The sequence below is a fragment of the Trifolium pratense genome, linkage group LG4 (genome assembly GCF_020283565.1).
Source record: "Trifolium pratense cultivar HEN17-A07 linkage group LG4, ARS_RC_1.1, whole genome shotgun sequence".
NCBI lineage: Eukaryota > Viridiplantae > Streptophyta > Magnoliopsida > Fabales > Fabaceae > Trifolium > Trifolium pratense.
This window is the reverse complement of record NC_060062.1, coordinates 21,814,472-21,836,397: the sequence shown is the minus strand read 5'-3', so window position 1 is coordinate 21,836,397 and position 21,926 is coordinate 21,814,472. Positions and strand designations below refer to the sequence as shown.

Genomic DNA, 21,926 nt, shown 5'->3' with positions numbered 1-21,926 from the left:
AAGTGGAGTGCTTTCAAGCTCTTGATCCATATTCACACACTATATGTTAATTTGAATATGAAATCCCTGAAGAGACACTTTTTTGGAACAAGGTGTAGCTCTTTCCTTGGTGTTCAAGTACTTCCAATCTATTCAAAACTAAGGAAGAGGGGAAGGCCATTTAGAAGTCCTGTCATGCTATACACTTGAGTTTTGGATTATAAATACATCTCTTACATTGTAACTTTAAAAAATATTATTCAAGTTTTCAGTGTCAAACTTCTTAATTTTGAACAATATACCAACTGTATCAATTTTAAAACACTCACCTTCTACTGTGTTTCAATGTTTGAAGCAAATTTAGTTCTAAAAATAATTAAAAAAAAAGAATTCTATTTAGCTTTTTATAATCATTTTATGAGAATGAAAATCAAAGAAATGTTTGTAACATGTACCACAACTTAAATTTGCTCATTTTAGATAGAAATCAAAGAAAACCACTTCATTTTTTTTTTTTTTTGTAAAAGTATCCTCTGCAAACAATTGTGATAACTAATCCTCTGATATAACTGAAAACCATTTACGGGATTGACCTCTTCCAATAGGATCTAACAGAGTGGATAATTCATTTTAGAGTGCTTAGGTACATCATAAAAATCACGAATTTGTTAAAATAACAACTTTTAGTTTTTCACTTTACACTTTAAAAGATTCAAATCCCTCCCAACATATATTTTTTCATACACATCAATCATAGATCGAATTTTGGACCAAATGATTAAATAACTCAAATATCTACCCCACAATGTTGATACTTATAAAGACTAAACATATTTAATTCTAAAATAAAATAAAAAATATATTTTGTATTATTATATATGAAATAGTTTAAAAATTCACATTTGAGATGAATTATTTTAAAATACACTTTTTCAAATTGGTTGAAATTTATGAGCTCAACAAATTTTGTGTGGACTTAAATTAGTAGAGTCAAGTTGGCAAAAATTATTGAAGCTCTCGTTGACTGCAGCAGTGTGAAACAAACTCCAATATCACTTGGTGCTTTCTTTCCTTGTAATTTCCTTGTCATTGCTTCAAGATAAGCTTAGTTTCAAAGTAGAAAACTCAAAGAACAAAACAATCTCATTCTTCAGCTCCAAAACCTGACAAGGTAAGTGTTTCTTATTTTGCTGCAAATTGAAACATTATCTAAATGACCAAAACTAGTTGTAGCAGTAGAATTATCAAACTCTTGTTGTTCATTATATCTTTCTTGCATGTTGGTTTTGCTCTTTCCTCTGATGGATTGACTCTGTTGTCACTCTTGACACACTGGACTTCTGTTCCTACCCTCATCAGCTCAAGCTGGAAGGCTTCTGATTCCAATCCATGCTCATGGGTTGGTGTTCAATGTGACCATACCAATAATTTGATTTCCCTTAACCTTACTAGTCATGGAATTTTTGGTCAACTTGGATCAGAAATTGGGAACCTTTACAATTTGCAGACCCTTGTATTGTCAGGTAATGGTTTCTCAGGAAAAGTCCCTTTAGAGTTAAGTAACTGTAGTTTGATTCAGTATTTAGACCTTGAAGGTAATAGATTTAGTGGAAATATACAATATAGTTTTATAAACTTGCAAAATTTACAGTTCATGAGATTGTCTTCCAATATGCTCACTGGCGAAATTCCGGATTCTTTGTTTGAAATTCCTTCCCTTAAAGAACTGAGCCTGCATAGTAATCTTCTTAGTGGCCCTATTCCAACAAGTATCGGAAACTTGACTCAACTATTGAGGTTGTATCTATATGGCAATCAGTTGTCAGGGACTATTCCTTCATCCATTGGTAATTGCAGTAAATTAGAGGACCTAGAATTGTCTTTCAACCGATTGAGAGGTGAAATTCCGAACAGCATTTGGAGAATTCCAAGTCTTGTGAACATATTGGTTCACAACAACAGCCTCTCTGGGGAGCTACCTACCGAGATGACAAACCTCAAGTATCTAAAAAATATCTCATTGTTTGATAATCAGTTCTCAGGAGTCATACCTCAAAGTTTAGGAATCAACAGCAGCATAGTGAAGTTGGACTGTATGAATAACAAGTTCACTGGTAATATCCCGCCAAGTCTTTGCTTTGGAAAGAATTTGTTAGAGCTCAACATGGGAATCAATCAACTTCAAGATGGCATACCTTCGGATGTAGGAAGATGTGCAACTCTAAGGAGGTTGATTCTCAACGAGAATAATTTCAGCGGCCCTCTTCCTAATTTTGAAAGTAATATGAATCTGAAATACATTGATCTGACCAAGAACAATATCAGTGGAACGATTCCATCAAGTTTGGGAAATAGCACAAATCTCACATACATTAATTTTTCAAGGAACAAATTTGCAGGGCTCATACCACCAGAACTTGGAAACCTTGTCAATCTTGTGGTTTTGGATCTTTCTCACAACAACTTGGAAGGTCCTTTGCCAATTCAACTGTCAAATTGTACTAAAATAGATCGTTTTGATGTGGGATTCAATTTCCTAAATGGCTCATTCCCTTCAAGTCTGAGAAGTTGGACAAACATAACTACATTGATTTTAAGAGAAAATCACTTCACAGGAGGTATACCAGGATTTTTGGCAGAATTTAACAACCTTCGTGAGTTACAACTTGGTGGAAATTTTTTTGGCGGCAAAATTCCTCAATTGATGGGAACAATGCATAATCTGTTCTATGGATTAAATCTTAGTGCTAATGGATTGATAGGTGACATTCCTTCAGAAATTGGGAAGCTTGAACTGCTTCAAAGTCTGGATATATCCTTGAACAATTTGACAGGAAGTATAGATGCTCTTGAAGGTCTTGTTTCATTAATTGAAATCAATATTTCTTACAATCTCTTCAATGGTTCTGTACCAACAGGTCTAACGAAGTTATTGAATTCCTCACCATCTTCATTCATCGGTAACCCTCTCCTTTGTTTCAGTTGTTTGAGTTGCATTGAAACTAGTTTTGTTAATCCATGTGTCTACAAATCAAGTAATCACAAAAGCATCAGTACTGTTCAAATTGTGATGATAGAACTTGGATCCTCGATATTTATTACTGTTGTGATCCTAATAATAATTCGAATTTATTTCCTCAAGATGTCATGTTCCCCACTGGTGATGGTGTTGAAGGCTATGGCTAAATTATACGATTGCTATAATTTTGGCAGAGGAATTGTGCATAAAAGCCAGCAGGGCCGAGAATCGGAAATGGCGTCTGATCTTAAGCAACAGTCTGATATTGAAAGAGGAGCTACACTTCGCCAACAGTCTTACAATGAAAGAGGAGCTGCTCCGGCGTCCGAGTTTAGCAAATGGTCCTATTATATTGAAAAAGGAGTTGGAAGGATTGGAGTCACATATGCTCGAGAATTCAATATCTCAGGCAAAGAGAAGTTGCGTACCCTTAAGGATGTAGTGTTGGAGGCTACTGAAAATCTAAATCAACGGTATATTATTGGCAAGGGAGGACATGGTACTGTGTACAAAGCCATAATTGGTCAACAGATTTTTGCTGTAAAGAAGGTTGAATTTGGACGGAACAAGAAAAAGCGGCTAAGTATCATACGTAATGAAATTGAAGTCCTTGGGATGTTTAAGCATCGAAATTTGTTGAAACATGCAGACTACTGGATTGGTGAGGAATATGGTTTAGTCTTATGTGAATTCATGAAAAATGGAAGCCTTCATGATATTTTGCATGAAAAGAAACCACCACCACCGTTAACATGGAATGTTCGGTGTAAAATAGCTGTTGGAATTGCTCAAGGACTACTATATCTGCATTATGATTGTGTTCCACGAATAGTGCACCGAGACATAAAACCAAAGAACATACTTGTTGACGACAATATGGAGCCTATCATAGCTGATTTTGGCACTGCCCTATGCAAGAAGGTGTTTGAGGATTCTAATAGTCATTCAACAATCCGGAAAATGCTTTCGTCACACGTTGTTGGTACTCCTGGCTATATTGCACCGGGTAATTAACTAACAATTAATGGTGATTTGCACACCCCTTTCATATTTTAGTTATGCAGAATAGTATTCTCTAACATGTTTGCACTGTCCTCTGTCACAGAGAATGCATATGATATTGTGCCGGGAAGAAAGTCGGATGTATATAGCTATGGAGTTGTTTTGCTCGAGCTATTAACCAGAAAGAAACTGTTAGTCCCGTCTTTGAATGATGAGGCAGAGGATACCCCCTTAGTGATCTGGGCTAGATCTGTATGGATGGAAACAGGCAAAATTGAGAAGATTGTTGATCCATACCTTGCAAGTGAATTTTCCAGTTCAGTAGCAATAGCCAAGCAAGTTGCTGCAGTCCTTTCATTGGCATTCCGATGCATAGAGAAGGATCCAGGAAAGAGGCCGAACATGAAAGGTGTTATTAGCATTTATAATAAGAACTTGTTTAAGCTGAGGCGTGATGAGGTTCAATATGCCGATGTGCTTGCAATTAAACTGATGGGAAATGGTAAGTTGCAGGCAGACAAGTTTGTTCGGATAGCTTCTCTAATTGTTCCAAAAATAACCTATTCTTCGCGTAGTTTAATCTTCCTTTCCTCTATCACTGGTCCAATACTCACCAAACCTTTCAACTGGTTTTTCCTTTTACGTTGGGGTCAATATAGGCATCTGCAGAAATCCTTGTACTCACAGACCAAATCATACTACTCTATAACTATAAACACTGATCAAACCGAGGCCACTGTCCAAATTAGTGTATAGTTGTGGCAAAAATTCCAAAGGTAGGCGCCAAAAGCGAATAGAGCACTTCAGAAATTGATGTGGAAAGATGGTGGATTGTATGTGACAATCAGGATTATTTGCCAATTGTACTGGGATTTATGTGTACAATATGGTCCTATTAGAAGGCCATGTCAGCATCCATAGTTAACCATGGTTCATTATCAAATTTTGTCAACTAATCCAATCTTTAGTGCTGATTTGTCAGTTTTGGATTCAACAGTTTTGTTCCGGTACACATGTACACTTCTTCCTCCAAGAATTACAGTTGTTTCATTTAGGCCAAACTTGATGTGCGGCGTTGTTGGAGGATTGCTTTCAAGCTTTTGATCCATATACAAAATTTTGGCACATAGTGAGTTTTAATCATTTTTTGCTTCCATTGTGAACTTGACTCTAGCATGTTATAATGTTTTATTGAAAATACCAATCTAATTAGCAAATTTATCATCCCTTTATGTTGTTCTTTGGAATAAGATTGAAAATAATGTCCACTTGAATTCTAACCCAACAACCCCTTCTTTCCTTTTACCTATTAATTTTCACGATATTGTTTCATGTCACGTGTAACTTGGAAATCTGGAAAACGGTATAATACAAAATGAAGTTGCGAGGTATATAATGGAACATTAATATATTATCAGTTGCGAGGTATATAATGTTCTTGTGATATCTGAGTTGGATATCAAATTATGGATACAAGTATATGCCTATAATTTTATTTTGAGACAGAGGAAAACACTTGCGCCTTCTAACTTGTGATTTCTCCGAAGTACCTTATGAAATGCATCGTATGTTTGATAAAGTTGTATGTCGAGAGGTCGCTGTCATGAATAGAATAAAGACTAAGAAGATGATTGCACAATTACTCTAAAGTGTGATTGAACACTGCTTTTTAAAATTGGATGCTATAGGGTACCCGCATATCTCCTTCGTGATAAAATGGAGTTCATGGATATGGATTGCACATACCCTATAAAAGCCAAACTGAGAAAAAGCCAAACTGATATAAAAGAATCAGGAGTTTGCATTTCTGTTTATCTGTTTACGGCATTATCGTATTCTGCTGCTGCTGCTGCTGCGTGTATTAATTTTTTGTGCTGTTGGTGCATTTCTGTCTTGCTAAGTTACTGCATTCTTTTTACATTTAAATTACTTCATTTCTGTTTTGCTGTGATAGCGTGTATATTGCGTTTATGGTTGAAACGAAAACGAAATCTGGTTTATGCGTAATTCTGCACTGCTGCATTATCTGGTTTACTGCTGCATCTTTTCTTGGAAAAACATAACTACATTGGTATTTAGGGAAAATGACTTCATGGGTGGTATACCGGGCTTTTTGGCAGAATTTAGCAACCTTCGCGAGTTACAACTTTGTGGAATTTTGTTTGGAGGCAAAATTCTTCGATCAATGGGAACATTGCGCAGTCTGTTCTATGGATTAAATTTGAGTGTTAATGGATTGTCAGGTGACATTCCTGCATAAATTGGGAAGCTAAAACTGCTGCAAAGTCTAGACATATCCTCGATCAATTTGACAGGAAGCATAGTTTCTCTTGAAGGTCTTGTTCCTCGATGTAATTGTACACAGAATGCAATTCTACCTATATTATGCTAATTATTGCTAATACATGGTTCTGGTCATTAGGAATCAAGAATTCCATATAGCATACAAATACATAATTTCTTTCACTAAATCCCTAAAATTTTTCAAATAAGATGAATAACTTACACATCACAATAAAAGATTCTAACAAATTTCCACTTATATATTGTTAATAAAAGTTATTATTATTATTGTTAATAAAAGTTATTATTATTATTGTTAATAATTAGAAAGTAAACTAGCCCTATTAAAAGAAGCAGCACTATAATAGCCGCACAATGGGCAATATAATTTTAAGAATGTTATTACTACGATGGGGATGTGGATGAGATTCATCGGATTGCAAGAAAATCCCACGAATGAATCTCAGTGTAATTTTTAATGATTAACACCACATCCACCAACCTCTTTCTTACACTTTATCAATTCTAGCTTCATGTCATGGTTATCATATGTATGATCTTCAGTTACCTTGTACTAGTACAAATATTCAATGAGGTTGTTGGTCATATTGTAATATTTTAATATTGAAAAAAATACTGAGTATCTATAAAAAAGTTATAACTTGATTATAATTTTGGTACATGATCTATTTTTATCATTTTATCAAATGAGTATTTTTCTTGGCATAGAAACTATAAATTCAAAATCCAATATTATTAAACATAACTTCATTTTATACATATTTGCCAATTAATTAGAAAGAAATGTGTCGAAACAATGCATATGAATATTAATAATTAATTAGATAATATATTTTAGTCAAAACAATGCATATGAATATTTTAGTCAAAATTGAGCTGACAACTGAACATAATTAAATTGAAGCGACCGCACAAGATACTAAAATTTAAGGGACAACCTATACTTTTAATACTTAGTGTGTATATACATGGATGAAGTCATGCGTGTGTGTGCGCGTGTGTTAAATTAAATAAATTAAATAAATTAAATAATTATTATAACTAAAAAATAGCCTTAGATTCATCGGAGATTGCAAGGAAATCCCACGAGTGAATCTCAAAAATCTCGGAATGTCGAAGAAAATAAGCGGAAAACCAAAAATAAAGGGTTCAGTCATTTTTTATAAAAAAACACTCAAATCCATTATGCCAAATAGCACTGGATATCGAAGTTTGTTGTTTTTATTATTCATAAAAGCTGAAAATTTCTTGGATTGAGAGTCATACTCAATCCAAGTATAGAAAATCTGTCCATTAGTGATATGTAGAAATTCATCACTAATAGGTACATATTTTAGTGGTTTGAAAGTGTTATTGATACTAACACTAATATGAGCAACCACACCTCGGTCCTCACCTTCAGTGGTGTCAATAACAAACGATAAGAAACTCTTTGGTAGTCCAAAACCTTACAACGGGTGGATATTTGGACTCCAAATTAAAGGTTCAGGAGTAAAGAAAAAGGTGAAATGGGGCTATGCTTAAACTCCATAAACATACACTAAACGATACGAAACAAGCAGCACTATAATAGCAGCCACAATGGGCAATACAATTTTTATATTATTATTATTATTATTATTATTATTATTATTATTATTATTCTGATGTTGATGAGATTCATTGGAGATTGCAAGGAAATCCCACGAGTGAATCTCATAAATTTCGAAATGACAAAAAGAATAAGCCGAAAACCCAAAATAAAGGGTTGAGTTATTTTTTTTAAAAAAAACACTCAAATCCATTGTGTCAAATAGTATTGGATGTTGAGGTTTTTCATTTGCATTGTTCATCAAAGCTGAAAAATTATTGGATTGAGAGTCATACTCAATCCAAGTAAAGAAAATTTGTCCATTAGTGATAGGTAGAAATTGATCACTAATAGGAACAAATTTTAGTGGTTTGAATGTGTTATTGATACTAACACTAAGATGAGCAACCATATTTTGGTACTCACCTACAGTGGTATCAATAACAAATGCTAAGAAACTCTTTGGTAGTTCAAACCTTCCAACGGGTGGATATTTGGACTCCAAAGGTTCCGGAGTAAAAAAAAGGGTGAAACCATATCCTGAAAATTCAGGATTTGGCACTTGAGAAATAGAAAATGAAAAGTTTGTAAAAAAAGAGATTGAGGAAGAAGAAGTTAAAATATCTTTATTAACTAGTTGACCAGCTGTGTCTGGTCCAGCTGGTGAAGGTGTGAATTCATTTCCAAATTTTGTTAAATTAATTTTTCCATTGTTTAGTGTTGCATCACCAAACAATGAAATATCATTTTGTTTAAAAGTTGAATAATGAAAAGAGAGAGAATTTTTTGATGATTTTATTGAAGTGATAAAAAAAAAAAGAACATTGAAAAAAGGAAAATGATTTTCATTCTTTAAGTTTAGAAGAAGAAGAAGAAGAAGAAGAAGAAGAAGAAGAGAAGAAATAAAAAAAAAACTTACACTTGAAAGTAGGAAAATTATGAAGCTTGAGTAGAAACACCGGAAACGTACGTTGCAATCCCTCAAACGTGATTTTTCACTTTTACAAGATGTTTGGCAAGATGTTTGGCAAAGTTAATAAACCTTTATTAACCAGCTCACCAGCTGTGTCTGGTGCAGTTGGTGAAGGTGTGTAATCGTTTCCAAATTTTGTTAAGATGATATATTCATTGTTTAGTGTTGCATCACCAAACAATGAAATATCATTTTTTTAAATTTTTTCATTAAAAGTTGAATAATGAAAGGAGAGAGGAATATCTGATTTCGTGAAAGTTATAAAAAATATGAAAATTGATAAATAAAAACGGTTTTCAATATTTAAAATGAAGGGGAGTAGTAGAGAGTAAAAGTTAAGAAACAAACTTACACAATTCATAAGATTGACCTTGAAACTTCCAAACTGTGGATGTTTGTACTCCAAGGGTTAGGAGTAAAAAAAGAGAGGGTAAAACCATATCCTGGAGACTTAGATTTGACACTTTAGAAATGGAAAAATGAAAATTGGATTTGGCGAAAGTAATTTTCCAGTTTGGGAGAGTAACACAAATGTGTGCGCCTGCACGCACGCACACTCGCATGTATGTAAACATTGAATAAAGTGTTTTACTAAATAAATTGAACAAGTATGTTGATATTATGAAGTGAAATTTTTAGATGTCATTTAAAATTCCATAAATTTAACTTTTCAAAAAGACATAAACATAGTATAGTCCCGGGCATCTTGGAAAATTAGGATCCAAAAGACATTCAACAAATTTTTAAAAGTGTCACTTAATATATACAGTTGAATCAGAATTAATTTATACTCCAATTAAACTGACACTTTGCATTTATGACACTGGATAATTCACAAATTTTTATTGTATATTGTTTATGAATATATAAACCAAGGATATACTTGTAAAAGTCGTCTTTGTTTTATCGACTAAAAGATAGTCCATTAAACTTGTTGTCTTCAGCCCACACACACTTCCAATCTCTTTAAAATCAATTTTAGCCGACGTGAAGCTTCAAATAGCAGCTTCATCTAGACTTGTGTTTAGAGAGTAAAATCAATTCTCTGTGACTTTGCCAAACATCTTGTAAAAGTGAAACATCTTGTCCGCTTCATAATTTTCCTAAGTGTAAGTTTTTTTTATTTCTATTCTTCTTCTTCGTCTTCTTCTAAACTTAAAGAATGAAAATCATTTTCCTTTTTTCAATTTTTTTTTATCACTTCAATAAAATCATCAAAAACTTCTCTCTCTTTTCATTATTCAACTTTTAAACAAAATGATATTTGTTTGGTGATGCAACACTAAACAATGGAAAAATTAATTTAACAAAATTTGGAAATGATTTCATTGTTTTGTTGTTGTTGTTGTTGTTGTTGTTGTATTTGAACAAAACCCCCAAAATATTATTTTATTTTCTTTTAAGCATTGGTTTAATTGTTTTGGTTCAAAGTTAAAGACAATCCTCGTGGACACGATATCTTAATTACTACTTGACGATAATTGTATACTTGCAATTTATCTATCAGTATAGAAAGATTATTTTTGTGAGTGTTATAAAATAGTGAGACTAATTTTTAGAACACATTGAAATTAATTATAAATATATATATCTGCCCTATAGGCTATAGACATTAATTTTAACTTTTTTATGGGCACATTAATTTTAACTTTAAACTTAATTGTTGAAAAATATTTTTTTGACGAAAGTTGTTGAAAAATATCGACAATAAATGAACGCAAAGATGTATAAAATTATCAATATTATATTTGTAAGTAATTTCTTGAATTTTAGACAAAGCCTAGTGTAATATTCTTTCCCCAACTTACTATAATGTAAAAAATTACTGTTGCTCTTTTACTCTCACCTGCTGCTTTCGAAAGTAACTTCCCATTATTTACTCAAAGATCGACGCACCTACCGACTGCTTCTATGCTACAATCTATAGACTATAGAGTTATCAAATAAGTGTTTTGAATGCAACTTACTAGTTAATTTCTGTACCAGGTGCCAACTAGAGTGCATATCATAATACAACTACTCTATCCTTCTTTACTTCACTACTATACTTCAGCTAGAGTGCAAAGTAATTAAATTTTATTGACTAAAAGATAGCAGCTTCCAATCTCTTCACACACACACACTTCCAATCTCTTCTTCTTCTTCTTCTCCTTCTCCTTCTCCTTCTCCTTATTATTCTTCTTCTTCTTCTTCTTCTTCTAAACTTAAAGAATGAAAATCATTTTCCTTTTTTCAATTTTCTTTTTTTTTTATCACTTCAATAAAATCATCAAAAACTTCTCTCTCTTTTCATTATTCAAGTTTTAAACAAAATGATATTTCATTGTTTGGTGATGCAACACTAAACAATGGAAAAATTAATTTAACAAAATTTGGAAATGATTTCACACCTTCACCAGCTGGACCAGACACAGCTGGTCAAATGGTTAATAAAGATGTTTTAACTTCTTCTTCTTCAATCTCTTTTTTTACAAACTTTTCGTTTTCTATTTCTCAAGTGCCAAATCCTGGATTTCCAGGATATGGTTTCACCCTTTTTTTTTACTTCGAAACCTTTGGAGTCCAAATATCCCGCCAAATCTTTGCTTTGGAAAGAATTTGTGTGAGCTCAATATGGGAACCAGTCAACTACAAGGTTCCATACCTTCTGATATAGGAAGATGTAAAACTCTAAAGAGATTGATTCTCGACGAGAATAATTTTAGCGGCCCTCTTCCTTATTTTGAAAGGAATCTGAACCTGAAATACATGGACATAAGCAAGAACAATATCAGTGGACTAATTCCATCAAGTTTGGGAAATTGCACAAGTCTCACATATATTAATTTGTCATGGAACAAATTTGCTGGACTCGTACCATCAGAGCTTGGAAACCTTGTGAATCTTGTGATTTTGGATCTTTCTCATAATAACTTGCAAGGTTCTTTGCCACTTCGGTTGTCAAATTGTACTAAACTGGATCGTTTTGATGTGGGATTCAATTTCCTAAATGGATCACTCCCATCAAGTTTTAGAACTTGGACAGAAATAACCACATTGATTTTAAGAGAAAATCACTTCACAGGAGCTATACCAGGGTTTTTGGCAGAACTTAGCAACCTTCGCGAGTTACAACTTGGAGGAAATTTGTTTGGAGGCAAAATTCCTCGATCGATGGGGAAATTGCATAATTTGTTCTACGGATTGAATCTGAGTGCTAATGGATTGATAGGTGACATTCCTTCAGAAATCAGGAAGCTTGGACTGCTTCAAAGTCTGGATATATCCTTGAACAATTTATCCGGAAGCATAGATGCTCTTGAAAATCTTGTTTCATTAATTGAGTTCAATATTTCTTACAATCTCTTCAATGGTTCTGTACCAGAATTTCTAATTGTTGTAATTGCCTTGAAATTATGATCAGAAAAAAACAAGTTAAGCTGCTGCCTCCTGCGCGAGGCGCAGGATATTCTGCGCGAGGCGCAGCTGTGATATGCAGGTGGAGCTTTAGCCCCTGCCTCCTGCGCGAGGCGCAGTGAGGTTTGCGCGAGGCGCAGCCTGCGCGAGCCTATTTATAGGCAATGCGTTTTTTCTGATTTTTAAGTTGTTTTTAGGGTTTCTGAGGCCAACATACATACTAGGGTTATAAGAGAAACATCTTGTAAAGACTCTAGGGTTGGGTAATCATTCTATCACCTTGGGAAACACTTTCATTGAAATCTCTTGGTCACGGGAAGAGATTTCGGAAAAGGGTAGAAATAGGATAACTCTATTTTCTTGTAACTCTTTTGAGAATCTCATTGTTATCAAGGAACAAAGTTTGATAGTGGAACGGAGAGCTGCTCTCTCCCCCAGAGTAGGTCACATTGACTGAACTGGGTAAACAATTTATTGTGTCCTTTTCTTTCTCGCCGTTTATCATTATTTGTGATTATTATTGCCGTTCGCTTATTTTGATTGCTTAATCGTATTTGCTCCACACATCAAGATTATTATTGGTGTGATTTTATCGAATTCACAACAATTGGCGCCCACCGTGGGGCAAGGATCAAACGAATTAAGTATCATGGGTTCTAAGTGGGACATCGAGAAGTTCACCGGGAGTAACGACTTTGGGTTGTGGAAGGTGAAGATTCTAGAGCTGTCAAAATGGGTCGGGCTATTGGGCCGGCCTATTAGGCCTATCGGGCCAGACCTTATCGGGCCAGACTTTAGCGGGCCGGGCCTTATCGGGCCAGACCTTATCGGGCCAGGCTTTTTCATGGGCCGTCATGGGCCGGCCCACGGGCTTCTGGGCCGGCCCCTTAAAAAATTTTAAAAATATTTTAAAAAATTCTATAATTTTTTTATTGTTATATTTTGATCCTATTTTTACGCATAAATTATATATAATCTTTTTTATTAGTTTTGTCGTTTTATTATTTTTTTTAAAACAAATTATCGTTTTATTGTTATTATTTGTGTTTTGTTCCTATCTATAATCTGTTTTATTCATATTTCTAAGCATATCATGTTTTTATTGTATTTATCTTATATTCTTTCTATATTTTTTTGTTGTGAAATTACAATGAAGGATATAAAACTTGGAATATAGTTAAAACTACTAAGGATAAATTAGTAACTTTGGTAGTAATTAATTTGATTATATTAGAAGTAGATATAAAATACTGAGATACGAGGTGGAAATCTATACCTATGTATAAAGAGGATACAAAAAAATTTGGTGTGAACTTTTCATAATAACAACAATACCCTTAATTTTTTTTTGGCCAGCAAAAAACTTTTATTAACAAACTCACCATAACATAAGACGCGTCTTTTTTTTTAGCTGTAAAAATCTTTTATTAACAAACTCACCAAAACATAAGGCAAAATAGAAAATGTGGATCACACAAACTGACACTGGCCGCTAATAATAATAATAATAATAATAATAATATGACAAAAAACTTTTTGGATTATGATGAGATTATTTGTTAGAGATTTGTTTGTTTGTTTGATGAGGATAAAGAGGATGATATTATTGTTTGGGAGATTATGTGAGAAAATATAGGGATATTTAGATATAAAATAAATTTAGTACTAGAATCTGTTTTTTTTTTTCAAAAAAAAAAAACTGAAAATTAGTGGGCCGGTCCATCGGGCCATATAGGCTTTTACTTATTGGGCCGGGCTAGGCGGGCTGGGCCACGAAGTTAACGGGCCAGGCCGGGCCAGCCCCTTTATATGAACGGGCCCCCTCGGGCCGGGTCGGGCTGGACCGGGCCGACCCCTTTCTAGGAGAGGCACACATGCCTGCTACTTTGACACCAGCAGAAAAGACCGAGATGAATAATAAAGCACTGAGTGCGATTATTTTGTGCCTTGGGGATAAGGTGTTGAGAGAAGTAGCGAAAGAAAAAACAGATGTGGCTATGTGGACCAAGCTTGATGCGTTGTATATGACAAAGTCTTTGGCACATAAGCAGTGTTTGAAAGAACGGTTGTTTTTCTTTCGTATGGTGGAGAATAAGTCGGTAATGGAACAACTATCGGAGTTCAATAAAATTATTGACGATTTGGCGAACATTGATGTGAATCTGGAAGATGAGGACAAAGCGTTTCACCTGTTGTGTGCTTTTCCCAAGTCTCTTGACAATCTCAAGGATGCATTGCTATATGGCAAAGAAGGCACTATCACCTTGGATGAAGTCCAATCGGCCTTGAGAACCAAGGAGTTGACTAAACTCAGAGATATGAAAATTGATGATAGTGGAAAAGGCTTGAATATTGCAAGGGGGAGAAGTGAAAACAAAGGGAGAGGAAAAGGGAAGAAACACAGGTCCAAGTCTAGGGCAAAGGGTGATGGTGGTGGCAAGTTCAAATGTTACCATTGTCATGAACCAGGTCACTTCAAGAAGGACTGTCCCGAGAGAAAGGGTGGTGGTAGTTCGTCAGTTCAAATTGCCGCTAGTGAGGAGGAAGGTTATGAGAGTGCAGGAGCACTAACAGTTACAAGTTGGGAACCTGAGAAAAGCTGGGTCATGGACTCAGGGTGCTCATATCACATTTGTCCAAGAAAGGAGTACTTTGAAACCTTGGAATTTAAAGAAGGTGGAGTTGTCCGTCTCGCTAACAATAAGGCGTGCAAGGTTCAAGGTATGGGTACTATCCATCTAAAAATGTTTGATGACCGTGATTTCCTTTTGAAGAATGTGAGGTATATTCCCGAACTTAAGAGAAATTTGATTTCCATAAGCATGTTTGATAGTCTAGGGTATTGTACTAGAATTGAACGTGGGGTAATGAGAATTTCAAATGGTGCATTAGTAATTGCTAAAGGGTCTAAAATTAATGGTCTTTATATTTTAGAAGGTTCCACTGTTATTTCTAATGCATTAGTAACTAGTGTAGAGGCTGCAGATATAACCAAACTATGGCATTTGAGGTTAGGGCATGTCAGTGAGAGGGGTTTAGTTGAACTAGCTAAACAAGGTTTGCTAGGACAAGAAAAATTGAACAAACTAGAATTTTGTGATAACTGCACATTAGGCAAACAACACAAGGTGAAGTTTGGGGTGGGAGTGCATAATTCTAGTAGACCATTTGAGTATGTTCACTCGGACCTTTGGGGTCCAGCGTCTGTTTCCACTCATGGGGGAGGTTCATATTTTCTTACTATGATTGATGATTATTCTAGAAGGGTATGAGTTCACATAATAAAGAACAAAAGTGACACCTTTGAAAAATTTAAGGAATGGCATACCTTAATAGAAAATCAAACAGGAACTAAACTGAAAGTGTTGAGAACTGACAATGGCCTGGAGTTTGTTTCAGAGCAATTTAATGATTTTTGCAGGAAACTAGGTATAAAGAGGCATAGAACCGTTGCATACACACCGCAGCAGAATGGTCTGGCTGAAAGGATGAACAGGACCTTGCTGGAGCGCGTGAGATGTATGCTGTTAGGAGCTGGATTACCCAAAAGTTTCTGGGGAGAGGCAGTTAACACTGCTGCATATTTGATCAACAGATGTCCATCAACAGGAATTGATCTAAAGACACCTATGGAGGTTTGGAGTGGCAAGCCGGCAGACTACTCTAACTTGAAAGTCTTTGGAGCTTTAGCATTTGCACATGTCAGGCAAGATAAGCTTGATGCTAGAGCTGTGAAGTGTGTTTTCATTGGTTATCCCGAGGGTGTGAAAGGTTACAAGTTGTGGAAGATGGAGCCTGGAGGATCAAAGTTTATCATAAGCAGGGATGTCACTTTTGATGAGACCTGGATGAGGATGAAGTGCAAAGACCTGGAGAAAAGACCAGAAACGGGGATGGAGAGAATTCAGTTTGAGGTGGAGCCTTCCATTGATGAGAGGGAAAAGGAGGATGAGACTCAAGTACCCGATGAGAGTGGAAGTGATGAAATGACTGTTCCTGACTATCAGCTTGCAAGAGATAGGGAAAGGAGAGTTATTAAACCACCTAATAGACTCGGTTATGCTGACCTTATTTGTTATGCTTTGAATGCAGCTGAAGAAGTGCAAGACTCTGAACCAAAGAACTTCAGGGAAGCATCAGAAAGCATATATAGTAAAGACTGGCTGAAGGCAATGAATGAGGAAATGCTTTCATTGGAGAAAAACCAGACTTGGAAGCTTGTGCCATTACCTAAAAGTAAAAGGGTAGTTGGTAGCAAGTGGGTGTTCAAAAGGAAAGAAGGTATACCAGGGTTCGAAGCACCAAGGTATAAGGCGAGACTTGTAGCAAAGGGTTTTACTCAGGTAGAGGGGGTTGATTACAATGAAATCTTTTCACCGGTGGTAAAACATTGTTCTATAAGGGTACTTATGGCTATTGTCAACATGTATGATCTTGAGTTAGAACAGATGGATGTGAAGACCGCATTCTTACATGGAGAGTTAGAAGAAACTATCTACATGCAACAACCTGAAGGTTTTGTGGAAGACAATTCTAAAGTATGTCTGTTGAAGAAATCTTTGTATGGGTTGAAGCAGAGTCCAAGGCAATGGTATCGTCGGTTTGATGATTTCTTATTGAAGACTGAATTTGTGAGAAGCAACTATGACAGCTGTGTGTACATGATGAAGAGGAATGAGAAAGTAATTCTCTACCTCCTTCTTTATGTAGATGATATTCTTATGGCAAGTTCTGACAAGCATGAGATTCAAAAGCTCAAGGAGAAATTAAATGGTGAATTTGAGATGAAGGATCTTGGAAATGCGAAGAGGATACTTGGTATGGATATCTTGAGAGACCGGAGTAAAGGTGAGTTGTTCTTATCTCAGCATGATTATTTGAAGAAAGTGGTGGAGCGGTTTAGAATGACAGATTCTAAGGTAGTGAAGACACCACTTGGTCACCATTCAAAGTTGTCGATAAAACAGTGTCCTCAATCCGAGGATGAGAGAAAGAAGATGGAGAGTACTCCCTATGCAAGTGGGGTTGGAAGCATCATGTATGGCATGGTTTGTAGTAGGCCTGATTTATCATATGCAATAAGTGTGGTAAGTCGGTTTATGGCAAATCCGGGCCAAGTTCATTGGCAAGCTTTGAAGTGAGTTCTGAGGTATTTGAATGGTTCTTTGAAGGGTGGTCTGAAGTACACAAGAACTGATCCAGGAAGAGATGCTTTGGAGGGATATGTGGATGCGGACTATGCAGGTAATATAGACACTAGAAAATCCTTATCGGGTTTTGTGTTTACATTGTTCGGTACAGCGGTAACGTGGAAGGCCAATCAACAATCTGTTGTAGCCTTGTCAACAACTCAAGCAGAATACATAGCTCTTGTTGAAGGGGTCAAGGAAGCCATATGGTTGAAGGGTATGATTGGAGAAATGAGGATTAGTCAAGGGTGTGTGAAGATACATCAGTCAGAGTGCCATTCATTTGGCAAATCACCAGGTGTATCATGAAAGGACAAAGCACATTGACATCCGGTTGCACTTTGTAAGAGACATGATTGAAACAAAAGAGATCATGGTACAGAAAATTGCATCAGAGGAGAATCCAGCTGACATGTTCACCAAATCGTTACCTAGAACTAAGTTCAAGCATTGCTTGGACTTAATTAACTTCGTTGAAGAGTAGACGGAGGTTGGAGAGAGCAGCATAATGGTTGGTGGGAAGTTGGCATCACCATCAATTTAAAGGCAAGGTGGAGAATTGTTGTAATTGCCTTGAAATTATGATCAGAAAAAAACAAGTTAAGCTGCTGCCTCCTGCGCGAGGCGCAGGATATTCTGCGCGAGGCGCAGCTGTGATATGCAGGTGGAGCTTTAGCCCCTGCCTCCTGCGCGAGCCTATTTATAGGCAATGCGTTTTTTCTGATTTTTAAGTTGTTTTTAGGGTTTCTGAGGCCAACATACATACTAGGGTTATAAGAGAAACATTTTGTAAAGACTCTAGGGTTGGGTAATCATTCTATCACCTTGGGAAACACTTTCATTGAAATCTCTTGGTCACGGGAAGAGATTTGGGAAAAGGGTAGAAATAGGATAACTCTATTTTCTTGTAACTCTTTTGAGAATCTCATTGTTATCAAGGAACAAAGTTTGATAGTGGAACGGAGAGCTGCTCTCTCCCCCAGAGTAGGTCACATTGACTGAACTGGGTAAACAATTTATTGTGTCCTTTTCTTTCTAGCCGTTTATCATTATTTGTGATTATTATTGCCGTTCGCTTATTTTGATTGCTTAATCGTATTTGCTCCACACATCAAGATTATTATTGGTGTGATTTTATCGAATTCACAACACTAATGAAGTTATTGTATTCCTCGCCATCATCATTCATGGGTAATCCTCTCCTATGTGTCAGTTGTTTGAGTTGCATAAAAACTAGTTATATAAATCCATGTGTTGACAAATCAACTGATCACAAAGGTATCAGTAATGTTCAAATTGTAATGATAGAACTTGGATCCTCAATATTGATTTCTGCTATTCTATTTCTGGTAATAATAATTCAAAGGCATTTCCATAGAAATGAAACAGATACGAAAGATCTAAACCAATGGTATTATATTGATAGAGGAGCTGGAAGGATTGGAGTCAGATATGCTCACGAATCGAACATCTTAGGTGAAGAGAATCCAACCGCCCTTCCGAATCTAGTGTTGCAAGCTACAGAGAACCTAAGTGATCAGTATATTATTGGCAGAGGAGCTCATGGTATTGTGTACAAAGCTTTACTTGGTCAACATGTTTTTGCTGTAAAGAAGTTTGAATTCACAAGGAGAAGGGAAAAGCAACTACGTATGATGCGAAAAGAAATTGAAGTGCTTGGAATGTATAAGCATCGAAACTTAATCAAATATGCAGACTATTGGATTGGAGCTGACTATGGTTTAGTCTTATATGAATTCATAGAAAATGGAAGCCTTCATGATATTTTGCATGAAAAGAACCCCCCACCACCCTTAACGTGGAAAGCCAGGTTTAACATAGCTGTTGGAATTGCTGAAGGAATTGCATATCTGCATAACAATTGTGTCCCACCCATAGTGCATCGAGACATTAAACCAAAAAATATTCTTATTGATGACAATATGGAGCCAATTATAGCTGATTTTGGTACTGCCCTATACAGGAAGTTGTCTGAAGATTCTTATAGTTATTCCGAAACCAGGAAAATGCTTTCAACTATCGTTGTTGGTACCCCTGGCTATATTGCTCCAGGTAAACAGTTCTTCATCCACACTTACTGTTAGAATTTGGGTTGTGCCTAACTCAACCCTACAAAATTGCCTTCTAAGGTAAGGATTGCCCTAACTTATAAACATATTTTCAGACCATCTCTCAACCAATGTGAGACTCTTAACACTTACTATTTATTTACAGATCCCTCTGATAGCTGATAGTAACTTGTGTGATCGCTAGGATGAAATGATAACTATTGTTTTTCATCATAACTAACATGTTTACATGTCACCTGTGACAGAGAATGCATATGTGATAGTGCAGAGCAGAAAGTCTGATGTATATAGCTACGGCATTGTTTTGCTCGAGATAATAACCAGAAAGAGAGTGGTAGTTCCCTGTTTGAATGATGAGTCAAACGTGACCTCTTTAGTGAGCTGGGCTAGATCTGTATGGCTGGAAACAGGCAAAATTGAGTTCATTGCTGATTCATATCTTGCTGAAGCATTTCCCAATTCATCAGCACTGAGAAAGCAAGTCACAACAATGTTTTTATTGGCATTGCAATGCACAGAGAAGGATCTACGAAGGAGACCAACCATGAAAGATGTTATTGGCTTGTATAAAAGGGACATGTTTAAGTGGTGTGATGAGGAGGAATACAGTGATACGGTTGGAGCTGATATATCATTACCACCATATGGTACTAATATTTTCCCTATCATTCCAGTTGTTAGCATTGACCACCATATACATGGAGAAAGCAGTAGGGCTGCAGCTCAAAGACAAAGAGAAGTTACATTTACTGTGGAGGCTGAATCCATGGATTATATTGACTTTCGCTTATGGCAGGACTTTGATCAAGTTCGATATGGATTATGTCTTGAAGATGATTGGAGTCGCATACCTACCATTTATATTGATGGACTTTTAGTTAAACTGATGGGAAATGGTAAGATAATGGCTGAAAATGTTTTGGTCGTAGCTGCTATGAATGTTCCAAAAGTAACCTATGTTTGGCCTAGTTTGATTTTCCTTCCTTCTGTCGTTGGTCCAATAGTAACCAAACCTTTCAATTGGTTTTTTCTCTTACGTTGGGGCCAATATATGCACCTTCGTAAATCCTTGTCTTATCAACCCAAATCGTACTTCATAAATGCCAATAAAATCAATGCCCTTCAGGACCTAATACTGGAAGCTACAGAGAACCTAAATGATCGGTATATTATTGGTAGAAAAGCACATTATAGTGTGTACAAAGTCATACTTGGTCAACAAGTGTTTGCTTTAAAGAAGTTTGAATTTGGAAAGAACGAGCAAAAGCAGCTAAGTATCTTGTGCAACGAAATTGAAGTCCTTGGAATGTTTAAGCATCGAAATTTAATCACATACACAGACTACTGGATTGGAGGCCATTATGGTTTAATCTTATGTAAATTCATGGAAAACGGAAGCCTTGAGGATATTTTGCATGAGAAGAAACCCTCACTGCCAATTACGTGGAGCGACCGGTTTAAGATTGCTGTTGGAATTGCTAAAGGTTTAGCACATCTGCATTACAATTGTATGCTACCCTTAATGCACGGAGACATCAAACCAAAGAACATATTTCTTGATGCGAATATGGAGCCTATTATAGCTGGTTTTGGTACTGGCCTGATATGGGACCTGTCTAAGGTTTCATATAGTCACTCTGAAACCAGCCAAATGTTGTCGTTGCACGTTATTGGTACCCCGGGTTATATTGCACCAGGTAATCAATTTTTCATCCCACTTACTATTGATTTACAGACCCCTTTTATAGCTAGTAGTAACTAGTGATTGTTATGAAGCTATGATAACTTAAATTTTTTTTCAACACATTGAAATTGTAGTGTGCATGATAGTATTGTCTAACATGTTTGCATTGCCACGCGACAGAGAATGCATATATCGTGGGGCAGGGAAGAAAATCTGATGTATATAGCTACGGAGTTGTTTTGCTCGAGCTAATAACCAGAAAGAGAGTGTTTGTTTTCTCTTTGAATGATGCGACAACTTCAGTGAGTTGGGCTAGATCTATATGGCTGGAAACAGGCAAAATTGAGAATATTGTTGATCCATACCTTGCAAATTCATTTCCCAATTCAGCAGCACTAGCCAAACAAGTGACGAAAGTGTTTTTATTGGCATTACAATGCACGGATCGGGACCTACGAAATAGACCGACCATGAAAGATGTTGTTGACATGTATAATAGTGACTTGTTTAACTGGAGTCGTGGCGAGGTCGAACATCGTGATGGAGTTGCAGCTAATCATAATGCAAGTGGTCAATTGTCATAATGTAAATAACCAAAAAATTACATACAGAACTACTAGAGTTGTACCTTTATTTACATTGCACAATGCACATCAATATAAATATACACTAAGAAAAACAATTCAATGAACTCTCTATTGATCTTTTCCCTGAGAAATT

The 21,926-nt window shown here is 35.9% G+C and overlaps 2 protein-coding genes across 2 annotated transcripts; both read left to right on the top strand.

Moving 5' to 3' along the window:
• The first annotated feature begins 985 nt into the window (after positions 1–985).
• LOC123921846 (receptor-like protein kinase) lies at positions 986–5,885 on the top strand. Its single transcript, XM_045974542.1, has 2 exons — positions 986–4,004; positions 4,104–5,885. The coding sequence occupies exons 1-2, from the start codon at positions 1,193–1,195 to the stop codon at positions 4,754–4,756; spliced, it is 3,465 nt and encodes a 1,154-aa protein (XP_045830498.1). The 5' UTR covers positions 986–1,192; the 3' UTR covers positions 4,757–5,885.
• LOC123922286 (receptor-like protein kinase) lies at positions 5,717–21,841 on the top strand. Its single transcript, XM_045975017.1, has 6 exons — positions 5,717–5,858; positions 5,955–6,003; positions 11,367–12,212; positions 18,580–19,505; positions 19,768–21,219; positions 21,387–21,841. Exons 1-6 carry the CDS (start codon positions 5,717–5,719, stop codon positions 21,788–21,790), a joined length of 3,819 nt encoding a protein of 1,272 aa, XP_045830973.1. The 3' UTR covers positions 21,791–21,841.
• The last annotated feature ends 85 nt before the right edge of the window (positions 21,842–21,926 follow it).

Bases quoted from the DNA above. Each gene is read 5' to 3' on its own strand.
- LOC123921846 (XM_045974542.1), top strand. From the start codon at position 1,193: ATGACCAAAACTAGTTGTAGCAGTAGAATTATCAAACTCTTGTTGTTC. The intron at 4,005-4,103 runs GTAATTAACTAA...CCTCTGTCACAG, and splicing joins TCCTGGCTATATTGCACCGG to AGAATGCATATGATATTGTG.
- LOC123922286 (XM_045975017.1), top strand. From the start codon at position 5,717: ATGGAGTTCATGGATATGGATTGCACATACCCTATAAAAGCCAAACTG. The intron at 5,859-5,954 runs GTATTAATTTTT...TTGCTGTGATAG, and splicing joins TGCTGCTGCTGCTGCTGCGT to CGTGTATATTGCGTTTATGG. The intron at 21,220-21,386 runs GTAATCAATTTT...GCCACGCGACAG, and splicing joins CCCGGGTTATATTGCACCAG to AGAATGCATATATCGTGGGG.